This window comes from Osmia bicornis, chromosome 10 (genome assembly GCF_907164935.1).
Source record: "Osmia bicornis bicornis chromosome 10, iOsmBic2.1, whole genome shotgun sequence".
NCBI lineage: Eukaryota > Metazoa > Arthropoda > Insecta > Hymenoptera > Megachilidae > Osmia > Osmia bicornis.
Genome location: NC_060225.1, coordinates 8,033,657 through 8,055,933, shown reverse-complemented (window position 1 = coordinate 8,055,933; position 22,277 = coordinate 8,033,657). Strand labels below are relative to the sequence as shown.

At 39.1% G+C, this 22,277-nt stretch overlaps 2 protein-coding genes across 5 annotated transcripts; one reads left to right on the top strand and one right to left on the bottom strand.

Annotated features, from left to right (window-relative positions):
• Nucleotides 1-1,132: 1,132 nt before the first annotated feature.
• LOC114875608 (TATA element modulatory factor) lies at nt 1,133-7,153 on the top strand. Of its 2 annotated transcripts, none has more exons than XM_029186074.2 (12): nt 1,133-1,268; nt 1,405-1,566; nt 1,687-3,710; nt 3,783-3,884; nt 4,011-4,283; nt 4,370-4,708; nt 4,814-5,026; nt 5,098-5,244; nt 5,313-5,705; nt 5,776-6,013; nt 6,094-6,217; nt 6,290-7,153. In XM_029186074.2, exons 3-12 carry the CDS (start codon nt 1,705-1,707, stop codon nt 6,574-6,576), a joined length of 4,122 nt encoding a protein of 1,373 aa, XP_029041907.2. In that variant the 5' UTR covers nt 1,133-1,268; nt 1,405-1,566; nt 1,687-1,704; the 3' UTR covers nt 6,577-7,153. The 2 variants fall into 2 exon arrangements, with proteins under 2 accessions (XP_029041907.2, XP_029041906.2); XM_029186073.2 differs by having other exon boundaries at nt 3,783-3,890.
• Nucleotides 7,099-22,203, bottom strand: LOC114875607 (serine/threonine-protein kinase SMG1). 3 transcript variants are annotated; one of them, XM_029186068.2, is made up of 16 exons: nt 21,615-22,203; nt 20,643-20,912; nt 20,359-20,582; nt 20,018-20,270; nt 19,800-19,929; nt 18,399-19,725; nt 18,152-18,308; nt 17,544-18,072; nt 17,295-17,482; nt 13,200-17,186; nt 12,796-13,069; nt 12,458-12,720; nt 12,097-12,373; nt 10,148-12,035; nt 9,033-10,061; nt 7,099-8,956 (listed from the first exon to the last, which is right to left on the bottom strand). In XM_029186068.2, the coding sequence occupies exons 1-16, from the start codon at nt 21,656-21,658 to the stop codon at nt 8,772-8,774; spliced, it is 11,025 nt and encodes a 3,674-aa protein (XP_029041901.2). In that variant the 5' UTR covers nt 21,659-22,203; the 3' UTR covers nt 7,099-8,771. The 3 variants fall into 3 exon arrangements, with proteins under 3 accessions (XP_029041901.2, XP_029041902.2, XP_029041903.2); XM_029186069.2 differs by having other exon boundaries at nt 20,643-20,907; XM_029186070.2 differs by lacking the exon at nt 21,615-22,203 and adding an exon at nt 21,561-21,597 and having other exon boundaries at nt 20,643-20,907.
• Between the last annotated feature and the right edge of the window lie 74 nt (nt 22,204-22,277).

Genomic DNA, 22,277 nt, shown 5'->3' with positions numbered 1-22,277 from the left:
GAGTTTGGCACATGGGAGAGGGTCAAAGGACCCTCCCTACCGCCCTAGTGCAGGCCACCGTGGTGGTTTTAGTGGGTAAAAATCCCACACTACCTCCGGCCCCTCCCCAGGGGGGCTGAAGGTGTCTTTCTGAAGATTTCCACCACGAAAAAAAAAAAAAAAAAAAAAAAAAATGTTATTTAAGATTTGCAGGAATATAAGGTATGCAGGGATGTAAGGGATACTGGGATGGCCTTGGCCTATAATGAGGGATAAAATTATATAAATAAGTGGAAAAAGTAAAATAAATGGGGTCCTCGCCTCAGACCCAGAAGAGGGATATAATCATAAATGTTATCTGACACCCCAGATATTATTTCGTTGGTGCGCAGAGAAAGTCACCGGGGTCCCTGAAACCCCATGATGATTTTAGGTCGGCGCGCAGAGAAAGGCAACGGGGTCCCTGGCACCCCTGATGTTATTTCGTTGGTGCGCAGAGAAAGTCACCGGGGTCCCTGAAACCCCATGATGATTTTAGGTCGGCGCGCAGAGAAAGGCAACGGGGTCCCTGGCACCCCTGATGTTATTTCGTTGGTGCGCAGAGAAAGTCACCGGGGTCCCTGAAACCCCATGATAATTTTAGGTCGGCGCGCAGAGAAAGCCAACGGGGTCCCTGGCACCCCTGATGTTATTTCGTTGGTGCGCAGAGTCACCGGGGTTCCTGAAACCCCACGATGATTTTAGGTCGACGCGCGGGGATAGTCAATGGGGTCTCTAATACCCCACGCCATCGGCCATTGCGCCATCTATATAAAAGCGGCGAAAACTATTCGTTAACTTACCGACTGCCGAAGAGTCGATTACCGACTGTCGGAAGTTCAGTCGATAAGTCGTTAATTTATTGAGTAGTCTCCGCCGCTTTTGTATAGATGGCGCAGTGGTCGAACTTTAAAAATACTTGGCGGTCTTTTCAAAATATAAGTTTGTCAAATAATTATTCTAATAATTTTGCGGTCTTGTGCTGATTTTGCCTCACTTGTTAAAAAACAGAATCAAAAGGAGTCCAAATTGTGTCTTTTCAGTTGTCAGTGCAAGGTATGGTAAAAGAGGGGCTGATAAAACAGGTACGATTATCATACTGGCTGTGCTCTCTGCATGCAGATCTAATCTCATCTGTAGTCACTGCTGTCATTGTCAACAATTAAATATGTTTTACCTGTACAAACTTTGTTATTCTCTTGACGTTAATAACTTTATTTAATTGGAGATGAAGCTGATATCGATGGAAAGTAAGGTCACAAAATAATTGTACTATTTTTAGTTCGCTTTATTGTGGTAGTTGTAAATTCCTTACTCGAAAATACAACCACTGGTTGCTTGTCTTATTTTGTCTTACTTACTGTATTCAATTTCTTCTTCCAACAGTTTTTCGCAATCATTCTGTGGATCCATAGTTCCATGAAGATCGTTTAAACGAAATCTGTAATTTATAAACGTCATCACAGGTGACTTAACCTCTGGAAACGTCACGTAACCCCTTCCTTTGGGGAATCAATTTTTTATTCGGCTTCGACGATGCCATACAACGTAAGTTATCTTCTTGACATTAATTCATGTATCAAACATTTGAGGAAATATTAATAAAAACTAAAATTTTGTTGGATATTTAAAGGTAATAAATTTGGTTAATACTTATTCTCATTTCAGTATTACATACAGTAAAGAATGAGCTGGTTTGATGCTACAGGGTTTGCCAATTTGGCTATGACAGCTTTAAAGGAAGCTCAGAAAACAATTGATAAAGCATTAGATATCAAAGATGAAGATCAGAAACCTATAGAGAATCAAAAGGAAGATACATCTGACTTCTTTGCATCTTGGGGATTGAAAAAAGAGGAAGATGTCCCTCATCATGATAAAAACAAAGATGTTAAACAAGAAACTGCGAACAGCATATGGGGTAGTTTTACTGGATCATTTTTTGAATCACCAAAATTGAGCGAAGGGGAATATAATGCAAAAGGTCATTCAAAGTCTTTGCAAACTACACCAACTGAAAGTCAAAAAACAAAGACACAGAAACTTGTATCCTCTTCATCCTTTTCAGAAGACTATAAAAGTAAAAAATCAAGTCCATTAAAAAATGCTAAAGGTATAAAAGATGACAAGGAGAAAATCAGTGATGACAAAATTCACAATGTTCCTAGTCAAGACATTGCTGGTGCATCCACTTCTAGTGCTTCAATGCAACTAATTCCAGCTAGTACCATTAATACAGCAGACACACCTTCCAACAACAATGAAGAACTTGAAGAGTGTTCAACAAGTACTACAGAAGAATCAGCTAATGTAGTTGAATCTTGCTTAATTGAAAAAGACACAGCTTTTAAGGACAATCAAGATGAGAAGTCAGAATGTGAAAAGACGGAAATTACTGAGCAGAATTCAAATTCCGAAAGTTCTGCTTCTAACAAATTGTCTTTTTTATCTCCCGGAAGCGATAAGAAAAGCCTTGAAAGCGTTGAGATTCTTGGTTCTCGTTCTAATACCGATTGTACCACTACTCCTGAGTCGGAGGGTAGTTCCCTTAGTAATTTAGCAAGTCCATCGACTGCGGGTACTAAAGTAAATTCTGATTCGGTCGAAGTATTACCAGACAGTTTAGTAACATCTCCGAGTTCGGTAGAAATTTTAGGAGACTGGAAAAGCGATAACAGTCCTTACATATCACCGGTAGAACCGAGAAATTCTGAATCGTCATGCGAATTAGAAAGGGACGATTCAGTTACTCCTTGTTGGGAAGATATTAACGATGCACAGAGTGTAAGCAAGGAGAATCAGGCGAATCCATCATCTTCCGATGTTTCCCCCTACGAATCTCCCATGGAAGAAGTAAAAACACCGCATAATAATTTGGACACAGACACTATAGACAGCGCACCATCAATGAGAACGTATCCAGAAGCGATACCTTACCCTAACAAAATTCTATCTACTGGACATGCAACAGAAACTTCATCAGAAAACGTAGAACTTACACACGATACAAACGAGCCAGATGAAGTTAGTTTAGCAGAAGATTCCTATACTTCGGCTTCAGAGAGTACCGTCGTGACGATGTTGGAATCGTTTCAGCATAAAGAGCAAGTCAAGAGTAAAATAGAAATGCCTATGAATGCTTCTTCGAGCGGACAAATGCATGATTTATGTTCAGATGGTAAGCAGATTTTGAAAAGAGGAAGCATCGATGGCTCTTTGAATCTAAGCTTAGACTCGTTAAGTGAGAAACATAATTTACATTTGCCGATCGAAGCAATTACCACGCAACCTATTCGTAAATCAGAATACTTTGATGGAAATAATAAAAAATCTGAAAGCGATCTGAGCAGCTTCGACCGATTGATAAACGCTACTATAGAACCAGCAGAACCTGATCGGTATTCTACCGATGAAGGAACGCATCCGTTTAAGTCTGATACACTGGAGCTTACTGATCAGCACCTGATGTCAACGGATTCAAGTTGCGAAGGAACTTTGATAGAGAGTAGTTCAGAAGAGAACCCGCAGTTAATGCATAAATCAGAGGAAAAGATTTTAGAGGTACCCCTAAGCGCTAGTTCCTATGTTAAAACAATGTTAGCAGATGCGATGATCGAAAAGGGAGAAATTATTGAGACAGAAGCACAAAGTGCGGATATGCCTCGAGAAAATTCACCGATTTCATCGGAAAGGTATAAATAAAATACACGGTATCATCAGTTGTACAATATAAATAGCATAAATTTCATGTCGTTTATTTGCAGTCGTTCTGATTTAGTTAAAATTGGTTCGGATCAAACCAGCGGGCATACTAGCGGAGACGAATTAGAAACCACAACATCCAGCGATATTGAAATCATATCCAGGTATAGGTACGGTTATAATTTAATAGCGTTTGTATGTATGCACATAACGTGTATTTTATAATTCATGAGTGTATTTTGTATTATGTACATCGAGCTTAATGACAAATGTTTTCTTGTTGAGAAAAGTCCAAACGGGGATTCAAGTTCGACGCAGTCTCGTCAGAGCTTGGCAAAATTAACAAAGGGCGGTGATCTCCTGACGAAGACCTTAAAAACCAGAGGACATTCCAGGGAATTGAGCGAAATTAGTGTTGGATCCGACGAGGCAAATGTTGAGATAGAAAAGTTATTGAAACGTATACAAGAAATGACAGAGATATTAGAAGCGAGAGAATCGAAGCTCATCGACGTTAGCAGAATGAACGTCGAATTGCAAGAGCAAAATAATAATTTAAAGAAGTAAATTTTGTGCAATATACGCATAAATTGTTTTTCACTTCTCGACAAATTATAGTTTGCTACATTGCTTTTTACTTTTTTTACAGGCAACTCGATAATTTTGAGAAGCACGCGGAACAAAGTCAAAATTTAAACCAAATCACAGATGAATATACGCAACGATTATCCGCTTTAGAAAGAAAATTTCAGCAAGCGATACGAGAACGAGACTCGTTGAGGAAAAACTTGGAACAGTTAAAAGTGGAAGCGGCTACCCGTTTGTCCTCCCAAGAAATGTTTACTTTGAGTGCCGAGAAAGACGAAATTATTAAAGAACTTCGAGAAGAAGGAGAGAAATTAAGCAAACAACAACTTCAGCATAGTAATATCATTAAAAAATTGCGAGTTAAAGAAAAAGAAAACGATGCTTTGATCAAAAGTCAAAAGTACGTAAGTAGTATTGATTTCTTCCTTGTTTAACCTTCTTCTTATTCTAAATATCTAAATGAACAAATAAATTAGTAGTCTCTAATTAAGCATAACAATTGCAGAGAGCAAATAGAAGAACAGAGCTCAGAACTAGAACGTTTAAAAAGATCATTGCACGCTAAAGAAGAAGTTGAACGGTCTCAAATAGAAGCTGTTCATACTTTGACGGCAAAAACGAAGAAACAAGAAAAGGAGATATTAACACTGCAGGAAAAATTAGACAGTACTTTGCATAAGATGGATGCATATAAGACAAGTTTGGACGCTGCAAAAATGTTAGTAAAGCGATTTACTTTTCTTCATTTCTTCGCATCCCTTTTATTTTCCATCCAACTTCATTTTTCAGAGAGTTAAGTGAAACGAAAAAGATTTTAACAGCGACGGAAACGGAATTAAAGGAAGTAGCAAATAGTGCTGGGGAAACGTGTCAACTTCTTGCGCAAACAGAAGAACTAAAGCTTAAATTACGAGAATCCGAGGAAATGCATGTCAAGTAAGTCTATACAAGTAATTTTTAATAATTTCTAATATTATTCACTTTTTATCTTATTTTACGTATAGAAAAGAAGAGTTTCTTAAGCATGAAAACAGCGAGTTATTAAAACGCTTAGAAGCTGCCGAAGCTAGGAGCGAAGAACTATCAGAATCTGTATCGATGGCCACGAAACCATTGTTAAGACAACTGGAACAGCTTCAAGCAAACTTATTACATAAAACTAACAGTTTTATGAAACAAGAGAAAGCATTATCGGACAAAAATATTGAATTACAAACAAAGATTGAGAATTTGATGGAAACTGATCGTTATCTTAAAGAAGAAAATATTAATTTAAAATCTAAAATATCGCAATTAGAATCAAAACTCGCTGTCAAAGAAAATGAAAAAACACAACTGCAAAAACAATACGACGAATTGATGACTCAAAAGGAGAAGTTAGCTGAACAAAATCTGAGGTAAGAAAGATTAGTATAGTTTGTAGTTTATTTTCACAGCAAAATTAAAATGATAAAATCTTATTTTCAGGCACCAGCAAACGATACAGACACTCGAACAGTCTCATTCGTCTGAAATAAGCGAGTTAAACAGAGAAATTGTCGCGTTAGAAAATAAATTAGCCGTAGAGAAAGCAGCTGCAGATGCAGAAAGGAGAAAAAATCATGCGATGTTGGAGCAACGACAAAATATCGAAGACAACGAATCATTTGGTCCTAATAGTAGCACGGAAGAAGACCCTGTGGATGTTATAGACAGTATTTGGCCGGTAATATTTACGAACAACTAACTCTTTTTTACGATAAAATTTAAATTGCAAGATTATAAATATAAATTTTATTTTCTTAGTTGCGGAACTCTATTACGGAAGACAGTAGTGATGCGTATACGATGACTTTCGATAATATCAGAACAGGAGCCGGTAATACTTCCATATTTGAAAACTTACAAGCTCAGTTGAAACAGAAAGATGGTACGTCTCAAGTGTTTGTTAATAACAAACTATATGTTTACCTTTGATTCGACTTAACGTTTGAATTTATAGGTGAAATACAACAACTACAATGGGAATTATCACGACGTAACGTAGAAAGAGATGCGTTGAATACGGAATTATCTACGTTAACGTTAAAGATCGAAGAATTAAATGCTAAAGTTATGGATGTTACGGTTTTGAACGAAAGTTTACACGATATACAGACAAGATACGATGCATTGTTACAAATGTACGGAGAAAAGATGGAGGAGAATCAAGAACTACGTTTGGACCTTGAAGATATCAAAGAGATGTATAAAACACAGATCGATCAGCTCTTAAAACGAGATACTTGAAATTCTTCTGGATTAAATTTATTGATTGATCAAATACAATAGGCAAGTTAGGATCGTAATGATATCAGCAGTTTAAGAAGCTGTAGGTACGATGAAGATAGGTGTACCATTCTGTCGCAATGAAATTGCCGAAACTTATTTAAACAAGGTAAAAGACCGTAAATTGGAGAGACTGATGGCAAATTATGTAAATTATGTAAGATTAAAGGTTAAGATTCAGTGAAAGGAAATGAAATTTTGTTCGCTGTTTGCGTGTTCCATGGTGAATACTTTTGAGAAATTTGGGCTTATAATTGTATTCGATAAGGTTACGTTTTAACACATAATTTTCTGTAAAATTGCAAAGTATGTAATGTAAAGTTTTGCATTGCAATTCAGCACTATCGTAACAGGGTGGACGGTTCTTTGATGAACTTTTGTTGAAATCAATCTTTGTGCTTGGACACGTGTATACACGTATACTGTATACTAGTAGAATAAGATAAGCAACGTGATACAAAGTGTAATATAAAGTTTTCGATATTGTAATATAGAATTGTACAATGTGATTTATTAAAAAATTACATTTATTCGTTTACTGAGAGTTTTATTTTATGTACCTGTTATGAGTATGATCCTTTCTGAGTAGCGATTGAAATGTGAGAAAGAGGGGAAGGACTTTAAATACAAACTTTTTATGATATACAATTAAAAAAAAAATGTTTCTCAATGAAGTAGTAGAAAAATGTTCGAAGAATTCTGATTAAAAAGGAAAGAATTAGCATTGCATTGAAAAGAGGTATACAGTAAATGAATCGCAGACAAGAATGCTTCTCAGAAGTGTAATTAAACCGAAGGGAATACATCTTTCTTCATAGTTTTATATATACCATAAACTTTATTAATTATAAACTGCGACCTTCTCTCCCTCCCCTTTTCCCTCACAAATAAAAAGAGAAAATCGATGATCAAGTATTCGTTCTGATCATCGTACATTTTTTTTTTCTTTTTTCTTTTTTTTTTAAATACAAAAAGGAACAAATTTCTGTAAGGTATTTGCAACGCTATCATTTTTTTCGATGTTCTCACTATTTTGGGCTATTGTAGATCGGTGATCGATTATTACAACCGTTGTTAAAGTATTTTTTTTTCAATAAAATCATTGTTAAATATAAAATGAAGAATAATTTTGACGAATTTACTCCTGCAAATATAAAATTCAGTATTTGTTGTAAAGCAGTGTTTAAATTGTCGACTGATTGAAAAAGCATCGTCCTATTATTTAAGAAACGGCAATGAAAATGAAGAAATACAAAAATGTTGATCGCAATGATTTAGAAATCATATCAAATCGTGAATACGAATACGTAAAATATATCATAACGAACCTTGGTTACGTTGTAGTAATTTGGTAATAACGTCGTCATTCTTGGTCCCGCTTTGAATCATTGCAAAGAAATCTATAAACGTAAAGCGAACGGCAATAAAATTCGACCGACCGACCGATACATTGGCTAAAATATTAGAGAAATGATATATAAATTGTCAAGAGAAGGGCCGTTTCTTCGAATGAATGAATGAATGTCCGTGGCAGTTAACGTGTCACCACCGATGTTCTCGTTAAAGTTTCGAGTGCCACCATCGACGCATTGATCGTCGAGCTTCTCCGCATCGCTGCCTAAACTTCCAGTCGTTGCCTCGTTATCCCAAAGATATGGCAGATTCTATGCTTTTCTCAAATCTATCGTAATCGTTTAAACATACCAGAATCGATGTATTCTTTCTCCCAAAGTTATTTCTATATTATATTTTTTTTCCATCGACAATCTGATCAATAATTTTTGGTACAAGTTGTTTCGATTAAGATTTCGTAGCTGAAGCATAAGTAAAACGAAATGTCATTAGATAATATGTACGGTACGTCACAGTTAACGAGAGATTTTTGAGATAATCATAGAATCGGTGCCAAAATCGAAGTTCGATCGCGGATCACGGATCGCGTAAGGATTTCCCTGAATGCAAGTGCGCGCTGCCGAACTTCACGCGGCATCTTTGCGGACACAGACTTTCTCTTCCAGGTGATACGAAGATGTACTTCACACCTGGTTGGACAGAGAGCTGGCTCCGTCGAGCGTAGAGCGAAGAACGGTACGGACTCGAGTACCGTGTGTAACGAGCATTGAACCATCGACGCGACCGCGTCGATCTGCTTTCGTTCAGACCCATGGCGTCCAACCCTCGTACAAAAGGGCTAAATTGTCGGTACTCTGAGCTTCACGTATAACGTATTCCACCTGTTCAGCTGTCGTGTATTTACGATTCGGATGTGGATCGCATCCTTCTAATTTCATTCGTACGCGATGCCATACGTTAAGGGCGTAAGCGTTTCGCTCTTGGACAGCTACAAAGGGAAACATTAAAGATAAAATAATAAACAAGTAAAATATAAAATCAGTCTAGAAAAAAATTAAATTTACCTTTCCCCGTGGTTGGATCTCGAGCCAATGGAACTCCCTTTCTAGGGCTGTAACACACACCCTCTTGCCTCATTAATTTCCCTTTCTTCTTCATCAAACCGATGTTCGAAGCCTCTATTTCATTCTCCCTTTCTCCTTCCCTTTCTTTCTCTTTCTCAGTCTCTTTTTGTTTCTCGAGCATCTTCACTGAATTCATTTTCCTCTCATTAGCAAACTCTAATAGTTCATTGTACAGATTCGGCACCGTAGTTGCCATGTTCTCCAAGTCTTGTTTAATTACTCTACCTCGGTTCACGTCGAGGATATCGGATTCGAGTTCCTTCACGATCGCCGATATGCTTTCGGTGAAAGATCTATAGGAAGAGAGAAATTCTTGCAAACCTTCAATGTTCTCTTGCTTCACCATAGAACGCAGTAAAATTCGAACGTCTGACATCAGCCTATGATGTTCGGTCAACACCCTTTGCAGATTCAACACACGTTCCCTTAAATGTTCCTGCGCTGCAAGCAAACCTTCCTGTTTCTCTTGTAGCTTCTTCTGTACATCGAGTATCGCCTCGGAAATAAATCGTTCTGCTTGCTTTAACCAATTCATGTCAACGTTGCTTTCCATCTGTAACAATTCTACCAGACTCTCCTCGATCGCGGTTACAGTAATGTTCAGATTTATTGTCAAAATACAACTTTCTTCCCAATGCTTGACCAGCTTAACGAAATTAGTGTCGTGGGTCACGCTTTCGGAAGTTCTGGTTCGCAAAGCCTCGTAGTGCAGTATCGAGTTACAAGTGCTGATCACGCTGGTCGCGAGATTGTGTTGCCGGGTTAATTTCTCGCAGGAGGCGAGCACGGCGTTATCGAACGCGGACATCACCTCACCGAGTGCTGGATTAGCTCCGGCAGCCCATTTTAATCGCTGGACTGCGCTAGAAACGAGATTCTGTTGCTGTTCACGCGCTTCGCATACTCGAGATTGTAAACCAGTCAACGCTGCGGCGGTTTTTCGTAATTCCAGCATAAACGCGGAGCGATCTGAAATAGTAAAAAAGACATAAATCAGAAAATAATATTTAGAGTGTCTTATTAATAGAGAAAGCATTAGGACAAGAAGTACTTACTCAAAGGATTCATTAAATTAACGTTCGACCTGATTAGTAAACTGTCCTCGTGCAACCAATGGTGAGCAGTTAGCTGCAACTGAAGTCTTTGCATACTAGCTCTTGTTACCTCGACGCATTGTTGCGCGAATCTGGCGCTCTGCTTTCTTCGCCAAGCGCTTTCAAGAGTACTACTAAGAGCACTCGCTTGTGCCAGAACAGATCCCGAGAAAAAACCTCTCTTCATGCAAAGATCAACTACTTTCCTGCACAATTCCTCTATAGATACTTTACTCTCGGCCCCGATATCCCTCTGTTCGATCTCGGTGGTAACGCTTAGCCCCATTCTCTGCAGTAAGAAGCAAAGACCGATGGCCAACGTTTGAGAGGTAACACCGAGCAACTGCCTGGACACATAATCGGCTGTAAATATTCTTATTGGTTTATTTAATCGTTCGTCGTCGTAAACGTTCGCTAAACCGCCTTTGAAAGCGGTCGCTATGTCTCTGCACATCATGAAAAACTCTTGTATAGTATGCAATCTTTTGACAAGGAACATGTCTTCCAAAACCTGACAAGCTGTTTTATTGAATATCGGCGCGGACATTTCTTTCGCTTCTCGAATTTGATCGATCTTACGCCAGGAAGGTGGAATATCGAGGGTGCTTAAAGTAGCGATCAACGCGTTACCTTCCATCTGGAGTTTCTCGAATAACCCATTGAAACCCATCAGAAGCATCTGGCCAGGTGTTAAAGTCTCGTCTTGATTTGGTTCTTGAATCTCGGCAGGCCGAGACAATAAAGCCTCGAATCGCAATCTCATGTTATTTACTATGCTCTGTATTACCGCGTGAGGACTTTCCATCTCCATGACGGTGAATCTTAAATGCATTTCCAGTTGTCCTAAGATATCCCCCAGCGGTATTCCAGGCGATACGATTATCTCGGTCAGTTCACCGATCATTCTGATCACTGTCGGCTCCTCCGTTATGATAGTCTTCATTGCTTCGGGTAGAATGATCGTGTGGAAATTGTAATTCAACTCTTGCAACCCTTTGTATATACAGTCGGATCCTCTTAAACATTTTAATATAAGAGATATCTTGGGATCATTGTTAGTTTTGTGACAATCCGGGATCAAGCTGACCAACTCAGCAATTAACGAGGACATTAAACGCATTTCGTCTAAGAACCAATCTCCTTCTCTGGACGTGAGATCGACTAAACAATCCCCAGCGCACTTGGCAGCACCTTCCATCATCAGGTACCTTTTATTCAGAGCGCACAAAGCAGTTATGTTAACGCACTCTAGTGCTCTTTCCGCTCCCTTTTCCCTTCTTAAGAAGTTCTGAATCTGCAATCTTGATTCCGAGTACGCCTTCTCTATTCTACCAATCGAATCTGGTAAACCCTCCGAGACCATTCGCTCGTAGGCCTTTTTCAATCTTTCGTTTGCTTCGTTCAGAATCGCTTGCATCTGATACGAAAACGTTATTATCTGTTGTACTTGCTGATTGTTCGAACTCTTTATCGGATCGAAAGTATTTTCAAACTGTGCCATGACATCGCAGCACGCCTCGACGCTTCCAGAACTCAACAGCTGATTAGCCCAACCGTGATAACGCACTGTACGATGTTGCGACATGTTACTCAACGGATAAAGGCTACAAATTGCCGAGTACTGACTCAAAAGGTCCAAACAACTTCGTATTAAAATAGATTGCTGTGTGGCCAATTGAGTTAGTTCGTTTTCCGATTGTTCGCATTGAAGAATCATCTGACTTTGACCAGCGTTCTGTAAAAATTCTTTCACGAGATCAAATACAACGTGGTCCTCCTGATTCGTAGACGTTCCCAATTCTGCCAGCCATTGTCCCAACTGAGGGCCCCGTACCGCCGAAAGTGCCATCTGATATTACAATACGACAGATTATTAACAATTAAGATAACAGAAAAATAACCTAACTTACATTATGCATGTTGATCTGCTTCTCACAATCTTCTATCTTTTCTTTCAATCCAGCTTTCGCTTTCTCGTGAGCATCGCGTGCTCGTTTGAACGAATTGTAACGTTTGATCACAGAGTACAAAGGATGATTACGTCCCATTGCCTGTGCCTCCTTGACCAAGGCAAGCTGTTGGTGTCTGTCTTGTAATAAATCCTGACACTGACGCGTGGCATCGGTTGCTTCGATCCAACAATTTAAATGGTGACACAACAATGGAAAGATCTTAATCAATTCATCCCTAGAGAATAAATCAATCGATGTAGTTAATAGTTAAAAATAAAATTAAACTGAGAGAAGTAATAATTGATTACTGTTCACCAACCTATTTGCCAACCATTCGGCACGCATTTCCGCTGTTCGAACGGCAAACATTGCTCGCGTCAGTTCCTGTTCCAGCTGTTTTCTCCCAATACCAGTGCACCTTGCTCTAGCTTGACACGCTCCGTAACTAGCGATGCTGTTGTCTGCGCCAGCTCTCCAATCGACCAGTGGGTCATAAATAAACGCTTCCAATAAAGTCAACAGAGTTTCTCGTCCTCTGCGCATCACTCGAAGCGTATTCTCACACGCTAACCGGAATATACCCTGAAAAAATAAGCAGAATAAATTATGTAAATCTTGTAGACTGATACCAGGGTGGTGGTAAGAGAGCTCGCTTACCTCTACACCAGTTACTCCTAACGCTGTTCTTATATTTGGAGTCATTCTGAATGGCACTTTCTCTGGAACTCGTAAAGTTTTGCCTTTTTCAAAGCAAACGTTGTAATCGATGTGCACAACCTCTCCTGTGTTCAAATCAACCAACACGTTATCCAAGTGTCTATCACCCAATCCAATGATGTATCCAATGATCGACATTACAGCGACGGAGTATGAATAATTTTTGGTTGCTTGCCACCAACTGCCAGCGTTTATACTGTTGCACCAAATCTCCCTGTAATAAGAACAGAAAATATTAGTATCATCATTCAGTTGTATAAGAGACACAGAACCAGGGAATGAAAATGAAAAAAGAAGGAAGTCAGGGTAAAAGGAAAGAGAATCGTTTCGAAAAAACAACTAACTTTGCCAACAAATCCTTTGGTGTTTCAGCCATTAACTCGGCCAACACTTGTTTCAAAATCTGAATCGGCCATTCTTTTCTATTCTCCAAACTGATCCCTCGCTCTTTCAACAAAGGTGTTAATTTGTTGTAAAACAGTTCAGAGGGTCGCAATATCGCTGAACTACCAGTCTTATTTTGCACAGCGCTCTCCCTTTGCTGCCACCTTTTGTAAAGTACGAACAAAGGCGTGACACCGTCGACCCATTGTATCAAACCTGATCGTGGTCCTAATGGTATAACAGAATAATGACGTGCCCTGTACACCTTTTTAGAATCGACTTTCTTTGACATCATCGTGTTACATATGCTCAGGAATTGCATGATTCTTTCGTCCAAATGAAGATCCTCCAGTCCTTTGAACAGATACGTGTAAACGTGTCCGTCAGAGCCATGGAAAATTAATTTCTTTGGCTTGGTCTTTGTCGGTAGTATTTGAACATTGTTGTCGACCGACTCGATGGTGATGATTTTATTATCATTGGCAGCAACACCTGGCATAGCGATGCACGTGCTTCTCAAATTGGCCAACACCGGGCTGATGTCGTTCATAGAGAGAGTATAAGTAGCGCGTCTATGCACGCGTTGGGCAAGTTTGCTTTCCAACTGCTTCAAACACATACTGGCGATTTGGGGTTTAGCAGGATTCTTTGGATTGTTTAATTTGTTTATAGCTTCCTCTATCGAAGGGCCAAATTTCTCCTGGAAGTTTTTCTCGTGCGGCGTTTCAGCTGGCACGGAAGTCATAGCCGATAGATTTTCTAATATAAAGACAATGGGTTTCAATATGATTCTATGCTTTTCAGCGATCAACTTATCTTTATCTTCGGCGCTCAACCAGACGTTGTCTTGTACCTTCTGCACCTCCATCTCCAATTGTTCGAATCGTTTAGAGATTTCTGTGTGATGCTGGCACAAAGTAGCCAGCCACAGCTCGTCCCATAATAAAGTGATTCGACGCAACTCCTTAACCAGTATCTTTACCTGTTCGATGGAATCTTGGATTCGGTTCGACAAGCAATCTACTAATTGAGTGAAACAACAATCCATAAACTTCTCTTGCTCGTCTTGGTAACCGTGAGCAGCGGAACTATCGGTAGCGCCGATGTCCTCTTCCTCTTCCATGAAATCCAGATCATTTTGAGAAGAATCGGTCTCGGCTTTCTCGTACAGAACCTTGTCGCAATTCTTCTTCTGACCGGAAACGGCTCCGACCACCGCCGGGAAGGTGATCAAATGCGGAGAGTTCTCTGCAACTCTGCACAACAACTCTGAAACTCGTGTTCTCACGTAAGACTCAGGATGGCTGAGTCGCGAGAATAATTGTGGTATTATCTCTTTCCAGGGTGCTGTGGGAGTCGACGAAAGTCCGGACTCCAGTACATTCTGTAACTCAAGAGCATGTTTCACAACCAATCTTAACAATCTAAGGGTAGCCGTAATAGTAACGCAGTCGTTGGCGTCTTTGATCGAGGCCAACTGTAGATATTTAAAGTATGCGTTTGCAGAAAGCTCGTAATACGAGTAGATCCTTTTCTGCGCTTGCCTCCAGATGTCTATGAGCATTCCTAGGCGATCAGCACTCGCGCCAGCTAGTACAGGAACGCTTCGTAGTTGATTCTCTATCATATCGGAGGTATTCACGTCGTTGGACGTGTCTGTGATGTCGCTCTCGTCTTCTGGAATCGTTTTGCTTTGCGATAAAATTGAAAAGACAGCGTTCAAGTCGGTCTCGTCGGTGTCGAACGGTAGCAAGTCCCGTATAGTCTTTCTGTCAGCATCGGTCAGCTGACCAGAATTAGAATTATCCACGATCTTCCTTCCCCATTTGTAACACCAACTGGCGAAGCTGTACCAAGCAAAGGGTAGATCAGGACATTGATTTACACCCAACTGTGTCAATCTACCGATTATCATATCCGAGACGGGTATAGCACTTGTAGTCGGTCCGAATAACTTGTTCATCAAGCCGTCGTTGTGAGCGGCTTCGAAATCGAGTAATTGTTCCAACTGACCATTCTCGATACTACCTGCTTCTTGCTGGATCCATTTACCGAGAGTAAGGAGAAGAATCGTACCGTATTCTCGTAACTCGGACGATTGTTCTCCTTCGACGATCGATCGTGATATTCCAAGCGCAGTCGCGCTGCAAAGTTTCATAGCTTTGTCAGTGCATTCCATGTCGTATAATAGTTTCGAATACTCTCGGAATGCTCGGATATTGTTCTTCGACCACTTCACGTGCATCACGTCTTTCAAAATGTCGCCGGTTACCTGATCGAAGTCAAGATTAACGCGATAATTTCGTTCGCCACCCTTGTTCTCCTCGAACCAGCAAAGCTCACGTTCGGATTTCAAGTAATTCAGGAGTTCGCGTTTCGCTAGCTCGAAGTTACCTTCCTTCCTAGCAGTGCGAACAATGTGCAGTCGTAAATCAGCTACGTCGTTGCTGTTCAACGACGGTTTCGAGTCCTTCTTTCTTACCCTGCCGAAATATTCCGACCACCAAAGAGTTCGCGTTAAAACGCTCGAATCCATATGGTCGACCTTCTCGCTCTTATACAATTCGAACACGTTCTCTTCTCGGTCCGATAACAAGCTCTTCAATCCGTCAGCTGAAAAGCGTACCAATATCGATTCGTTTAAGTACTCCGAGGGCACGTTTCTAAGACCTTCTTCCATTATTTTAGCCGACACCTTCCGGCATCGTTCGATCTCTTCCTCGAAATGATCTTTGTAATCGTTCAGATAAATCCTGAGAGCGATATTTTTCAACGTGTTACTACATTCGACCAGAGTTTTCGCGCAACTCCAATTACCTGGTTTCCCAGTTTCGCCTTCCAATAAATTCCAGTTTGTTAGATCCTCTAGAGGTATAGCCTCACCGTTCTCGAAGCTTTTTAAACATTTCGCTTGCCGATGGGTACTACTCTCAGCTGGCAGGTGCCTTTTAAGCGAGGCATTTTTATCTCGAGAAAGGATTTCCGCTTGCTGTTGTTTCCAAGCTTCCAACTGAGTCCAATCGGAGATCGCTTCGTAACAATGAGACAATCGTTGCATACAAAAGCTAAGAACTTGATTGTCACCCTCTGGCTTCGTGTGTTTACCTTTACCATCGGAAGAAAGTTCCTCGCTGACGTTAGTACCGTCAACACTGTTACTTCCACCCTCGCCTTCTTCCTCACCCTCTTCTTCGTGCTCCGAATCTCTTCTCGAACGATTATTCGAGACACGCACGTGTTCCTCGATAGTTAATTTGTACGCTTCAGCAGCGGATTCGTAATGATTCGCAGCTTCTTCCATCGCAGCTTTCAGCCAAGGAAACTTTCTGTCTTTCTCTTTGGTGTAAACGTAAAGTCCTTGTAACGCTTCCGCTTCACCTAGTATCACCATCGCTTGTGCCGTGCAAAGCGTGGCCCTTTCGAACTCGATACCCTGCGTGTTATCGCTGTTGCTTAGATCTTCCAGCAACCTTTGACTATTTCTCAAAGCGCTACTAGCCAGGCCAGAATGCAACGACACTACGCACAATGCTAATCGAATGCGATTTAACCATTCCTTGCAAGTCGACTTGTTCGTGTGAAAAAAGGTTCTAACTGGTTTCGACAATGGCAACAGAGCAATCGCACAGCCTTCGGCCGCGTTGTGTATCACCCTTTCGAGATGTTCGAGAAACTCGATGAATAATCGGACGCGTGTATGTTCGCTCAATAGATGATCCAAACTTCGCTTTTCTTTCCTGGTTACCTCCAAGCTGTACGATATCTCGCGGGCCAATGTTTTCAGGGCACTTTCGATCGACGTGAACGTTTCCTGTGGCTTTCCCAAAGATGTGCGAAGTTTGTTGGTCACACAGTGTTGAGCTGCCTCGAAACCGGCCCAAAAATATAAGAAGGATTGATTTACCAATGCCAATCGATACATCTTCCTTGTAGTCTCGTTTTCAGACCTACGAATACAAATGTATACGTCATACCTGTTGCTCTCGTTTCTGTCATTCTTTAGCTAACTTGACACGAACGTTTGATCCGCTAATACTTTTAGGATTTCTACTTACAAAATTGGACAACATAATGTAAATATTTCTGATAATTCCGAAGCATCTAGATACTGTTCTTGCAATAAAAAGGCCATGTACGTCTTAAAATGTTGAGCTTGCATCTCTCCATTATTGTTTCCTCGCATATGCAATCTCTGAGCGAGAATTAAGGATTCGGTCGAGTAACTTTTGATACCCATATATTTCTATAAGAAAATAAAGTCTAACTAGAAACGTACTTTTCAGAAGATTCTCGTACGACCTTACCTTTGTTTCCGACAGTACACATTCTTTATTGAGTTTCGGTATTACTATGTTCAGGGGTACGCGTGTCAATAAAGAACCATACTTTTCCCTTACAACTTCGTCTCGTGAAGTTAAATGCAACATCACTAGATCCACGATGTACCCGTAAATCTCTTCCTTCCACGTAACATTCTTCGCGCTCATCAATATTTCAAAGAGATTACAAACGGCAATGGAGATATCTCGATCGATGGTAGCGCCACAACTAACCAGACTAGCGAGAACGTTCTCATATTCTTTCGTTTTACTTAAGATACCGATATAATTTTCCGATTGTATACAAATTTCTTGCATCCACGTTGACAAGAGCAACAATGTCTGCTCAGGTGTATGTTCGTTGTAACTTTTAGCTATCAGATTCAGAATTATAGAGAGATGACCACTGGTAGGCGATGTCGTTGGTACGTCCAACGCTGCGGGGAACATATCTATCGGACGACAAGCAGTAGTCCCAGTTATTAAGCTTGAACTTGGTACGAAGTGGTTGTATCTGAAAAAGAAAAGATACTGTAGTTGAATTGCAACATCGAGGTCAATTTCTGAACAACGTTTTTCTTCTTAAATTTTACCTGGAACAATGAGCATACAACAAATACAAAATACTATATTGTAATAGCGGGCTGGAGGCTGATAAACTACTGTCGTAAAGCTTCAACTTGACTGCCAACAACTCCAAGATGCTTGGTTTTAGTGCCCACATACCGATGATCGAATTACTTGCGTTCGCTAAAAATATCATATAACAAATTAGCTTACTTTCGATTAAACGGTTTTACTTTAATCGACTTTTATACTGCAACACCTTGTGATATTTACCTATATCAGAAAGAGCTCTCAACAAGAAAATAACCACGATTTCCGCGTCATTTTTTTTATATTTTACATCGTTGAGTAACGGATTATCCACAACTAAACTTTCGATGTCCGATAAAATAAGTTTATAAGCAATTTCTAAATCGGACAATATGTAACGATACGATTCCTGTAGCAGTGGGATATTTTTCAAGCTAAGCAGACTGTGATATACGCCTAGGCTGGCGTTCTGAATGGAAATCGAATCACGAAATCTTAATTTGAGTAATACAGAATCTTTTCCCAGCAATTTGTGTACCAGTTCCAGTGGTAGATTTGCAGAGACCTCTTTTATTATTTTTGAAATGGTATTCAACATAGAAATGATCGTGTCGTCCCAGAAGATGTTTACTCTTTTCAACTGAAGATCGATAAACTTGTAAAGTAATTCGTGATTTTTCGTTATACGACTCTGGAGATATCCCAGTAATAAAAATGCGCACTCATTCGCGACTACTATTAATTCTTCCTTTTCTTCGGTCAAGTCTAAGTTTCTCTTTGCTTTCAATTCCATCCATCGTACGATGCTTAACAATGATTCTCTTTCTTTCAATAAAGTCTCTTTCTCGATGTTATGTTTCAAGTTTTTTAAATCATTTTTATTAAGGTTCAGTGACTTGAACATACTGACGATGTCCTCTTCGTTTAACTCCGATTTATTCGAATTTCTTGCCGGAATAACGCTTACATTTTGGATGCGCTTCAGCAACTCGTCAGCACCCTCGGATGAAAGGGTTAATTTTGCAAGCAAAATTTCATTGTCATCGTCTAATTCAATCGCTTTCACGACTGTTTTCAACATCTTTGACAAACAATCGGATAAAAACGACCATTGTACGTTTGGAGTCAGATTGGGATTCAAATGCTCGGATATACTTTTCGTGACTGTATTGAACACTGAAATCAAAGAGGTAATGCGACGGATACATTCTTTGGGCGTTGGAGATGTTTCATCTCCGGGCGAACTTCTGCCAGAGTCTGGTAAAGATAATTCTTCGTCATAACTTTCCATGTCCTCTAAAAACTGTCCCAATAGCGTTAAAGTAAATTGTAAGTCGGCTATCCAAAAGCTTCGTAATCTTTGCAAGCTACGACTTGCGTAAGTCGCAATCGCTTTTTGCTGTGTCGAGTCGATATGCCAACCCACTAATATGTCAACCGTATCGCGAAAATGATTTGAAAACGTTTCAGGATAAGATTCCATTATCAGCAATATAGCATCCACCGTTGCTACCAGTAAATCAGAACGATCCACATTCTCTAGCGTTGATTGCAGCTGTGACATCATTAGCTGTAACAACCAGTAACATCATTCGCTATATCTACCATAAACCATTTGATAATTATAAAGAAAAAGTTAAATACCACTGAGAATTCTTTTAGTCTCGGAGATCCTGCATCCAATTTAAAAGCTTCGATAAAGGACCTGATCAAAAGGGACTTTATATCGTCCTTCCTTTCCATCGAACATTTATTGAAAACCCAATCCATGTAGCTATAAATGTAACAAAATTTCACTTTAAGTAAAGGGGATTCCAGAAATCGAATAAATGTAGACGGTATAATCAAAATTCTTCATTTACCGTTTAAAATCTTGCTCAGCAGCATAGCCGACGCGGCCTAAACATTTTGCAACTTGTTGTTTTGCTTCCGGTCCAGGACCAGTATGTAATAAATCTAATAGACTATCACAAATAACATCCAAATTTCGTCGTATGTACCTTTGATTTTCAGATGCTATTATACCTTCTTGCGCTTGTTTACATAGCACCATAAAGTGATCGTAATCATCTTCCCGACATAATTTCCTCATCAGTTTAGAAATTCTAGAATCTTCTGCAATGCAATAAAATTATCTTTTAGAATTTGGTCTTAATACAGATATTACATTTCGAGTATTCGAAAGGGTCCAAAATGAACAAACCGTATATTCTCTTGTCATCATAATATTTTCCCTGTGCATTTTCTTGGTTTTTCAACGATTCTTGAAATTTTGGTCTAGTCGTAGGATAGTAGCTGGTTTCGGAATTCGCGTCGCGATCGGTAGGTGTTTTTTTAAATGCTCTACCCCGTAATGTGCCCCTGGCACGATCTCCAGAGCTGCCTCCACGAGCCATTCGGAATTCATTGCGTGGAACAGCACCGATTCTGAAAAAGTTTAAAGAATTAAACATCTACGAATGATAGCTAAAGATTCATCCAACTTACCTTGGTTTGAATCTGGAGAAATTATGCTCAGACGAATACGTGTGTGTATTTCTTTGACAAATGACCAGTGTGCCTCTTGGAGTATTAAAATCATTTGCATTATAACCACTTAAAACATTTATATCTCCTTTCTCTAACCCTCCAGCACGATTATTGCTAACAGATTCTTCCTGTATTTCCGAGCACTTAGATCCACGTAGCTTCGTGCTAATATTAGAGTTCCCACAGCTATTCATTACATTACTCTGCAGACAATCTGCATAACCTACACTTTGCATTAATAGTATACCGATCAAGTACTGATATAAGTTTCGATTAGTAATAAAAAAATATAAAATCACAAACGTTGTACAGCTAAATATAGTTCAACATCAAAATCCTAAACTTTCACATATTGTTAAGGTTAGATCATTTGTAACCACATCTTTCACGTATAAAGAGGTTCGATGATAAAATGATAAAAAAATATAAAATAACGAAAAAAGAAGATAATTGTATTTATAAATCACAAATTTACTATAAAAGCAGCAATGATCAAATTATTTACGTATAAAAGATACAAATTTATAAGGTGAATAACTAATAGCGTAGCATCTACTGCTGCGGTTTATTCCCCTTTTTGAAATGCAATATCGCAATCGCGCGGAGCACACTTCGATCTTACATCGAAAATATTTTATACTGATATTCGAAAAAGAAACTGATGAGAAAAACGGTATTGTAACCGATTTTCCACGCGTTCAATCTATAGGTACACACCGTATCGACAACAACCGATCAACAGAGTGTACCTACAAAGAATTTACTAATCGTTGAAAACCAAAGTATATCACGATTTTACTCGTAAACTGCTTTAAGCATAAAAGTATTAAGTAATTCGTTCAAATTTGTAAAGTTTAATAAAATACAAAGACCAACCACAGAAGGGTGACAAGGATCAGACATCATTTACTAGTAGTATATGTATTGTACCTTTTACACCATTCGTTGAGGTGTTTTGAGTGAACAGCAAACATGTAGCAATTTTGACACTACCTTTTCATTCTTAAAATTCTTTCTCCTAAATTTATTTAAAGTTTTGTAATTGCCTGATACCTACATACATATGTTTTTAACACGTATTACAGTAAGACCAAGTTACAATGAAACGTCGAATCAATTAAAAAAAAATTGGACCAATACAAATTAGCACCGAACTATGTTGAGTTTAATTTCAATAACTGATTGGTCGGATCGACTAAAAAAAGATGATATATTTAGCAATGACCTTATCGCTGACTACATGAATAAATACACGAAAAATATACGTAGTTATGTAAATTTCTGGTTCTAAGTACTTTTATCTGTAACACACTAAAAAAATATATATTCATATTGAAATGACTTCATTTGAAAATCAGCCTTGAAGAATATTTCTGCAAGTTGTCCTCTCATATACATATACATATAAATCATGACATTCTATTTATATTATATTTGTATAAGTTTTATAATGGTTTATTGTAATAAATGACTGAAATTGATTTACATACAGATTAAACATGATTTCCTTTAAATTACAAAAACACAATGAATAAATTTATATTACCGTGCATTTAACATTTTGATAGTTTTTGAATTTTGCTAAACTTGATT

Bases quoted from the DNA above. Each gene is read 5' to 3' on its own strand.
- LOC114875608 (XM_029186073.2), top strand. From the start codon at position 1,705: ATGAGCTGGTTTGATGCTACAGGGTTTGCCAATTTGGCTATGACAGCT. The intron at 5,245-5,312 runs GTAAGTCTATAC...TTTTACGTATAG, and splicing joins TCCGAGGAAATGCATGTCAA to AAAAGAAGAGTTTCTTAAGC. The intron at 6,218-6,289 runs GTACGTCTCAAG...TTGAATTTATAG, and splicing joins TCAGTTGAAACAGAAAGATG to GTGAAATACAACAACTACAA.
- LOC114875607 (XM_029186068.2), bottom strand. From the start codon at position 21,658: ATGTTTGCTGTTCACTCAAAACACCTCAACGAATGGTGTAAAAG. The intron at 12,036-12,096 runs GTAAGTTAGGTT...TTGTAATATCAG, and splicing joins AGCAGATCAACATGCATAAT to ATGGCACTTTCGGCGGTACG. The intron at 10,062-10,147 runs GTAAGTACTTCT...TTACTATTTCAG, and splicing joins TAATTTAATGAATCCTTTGA to ATCGCTCCGCGTTTATGCTG.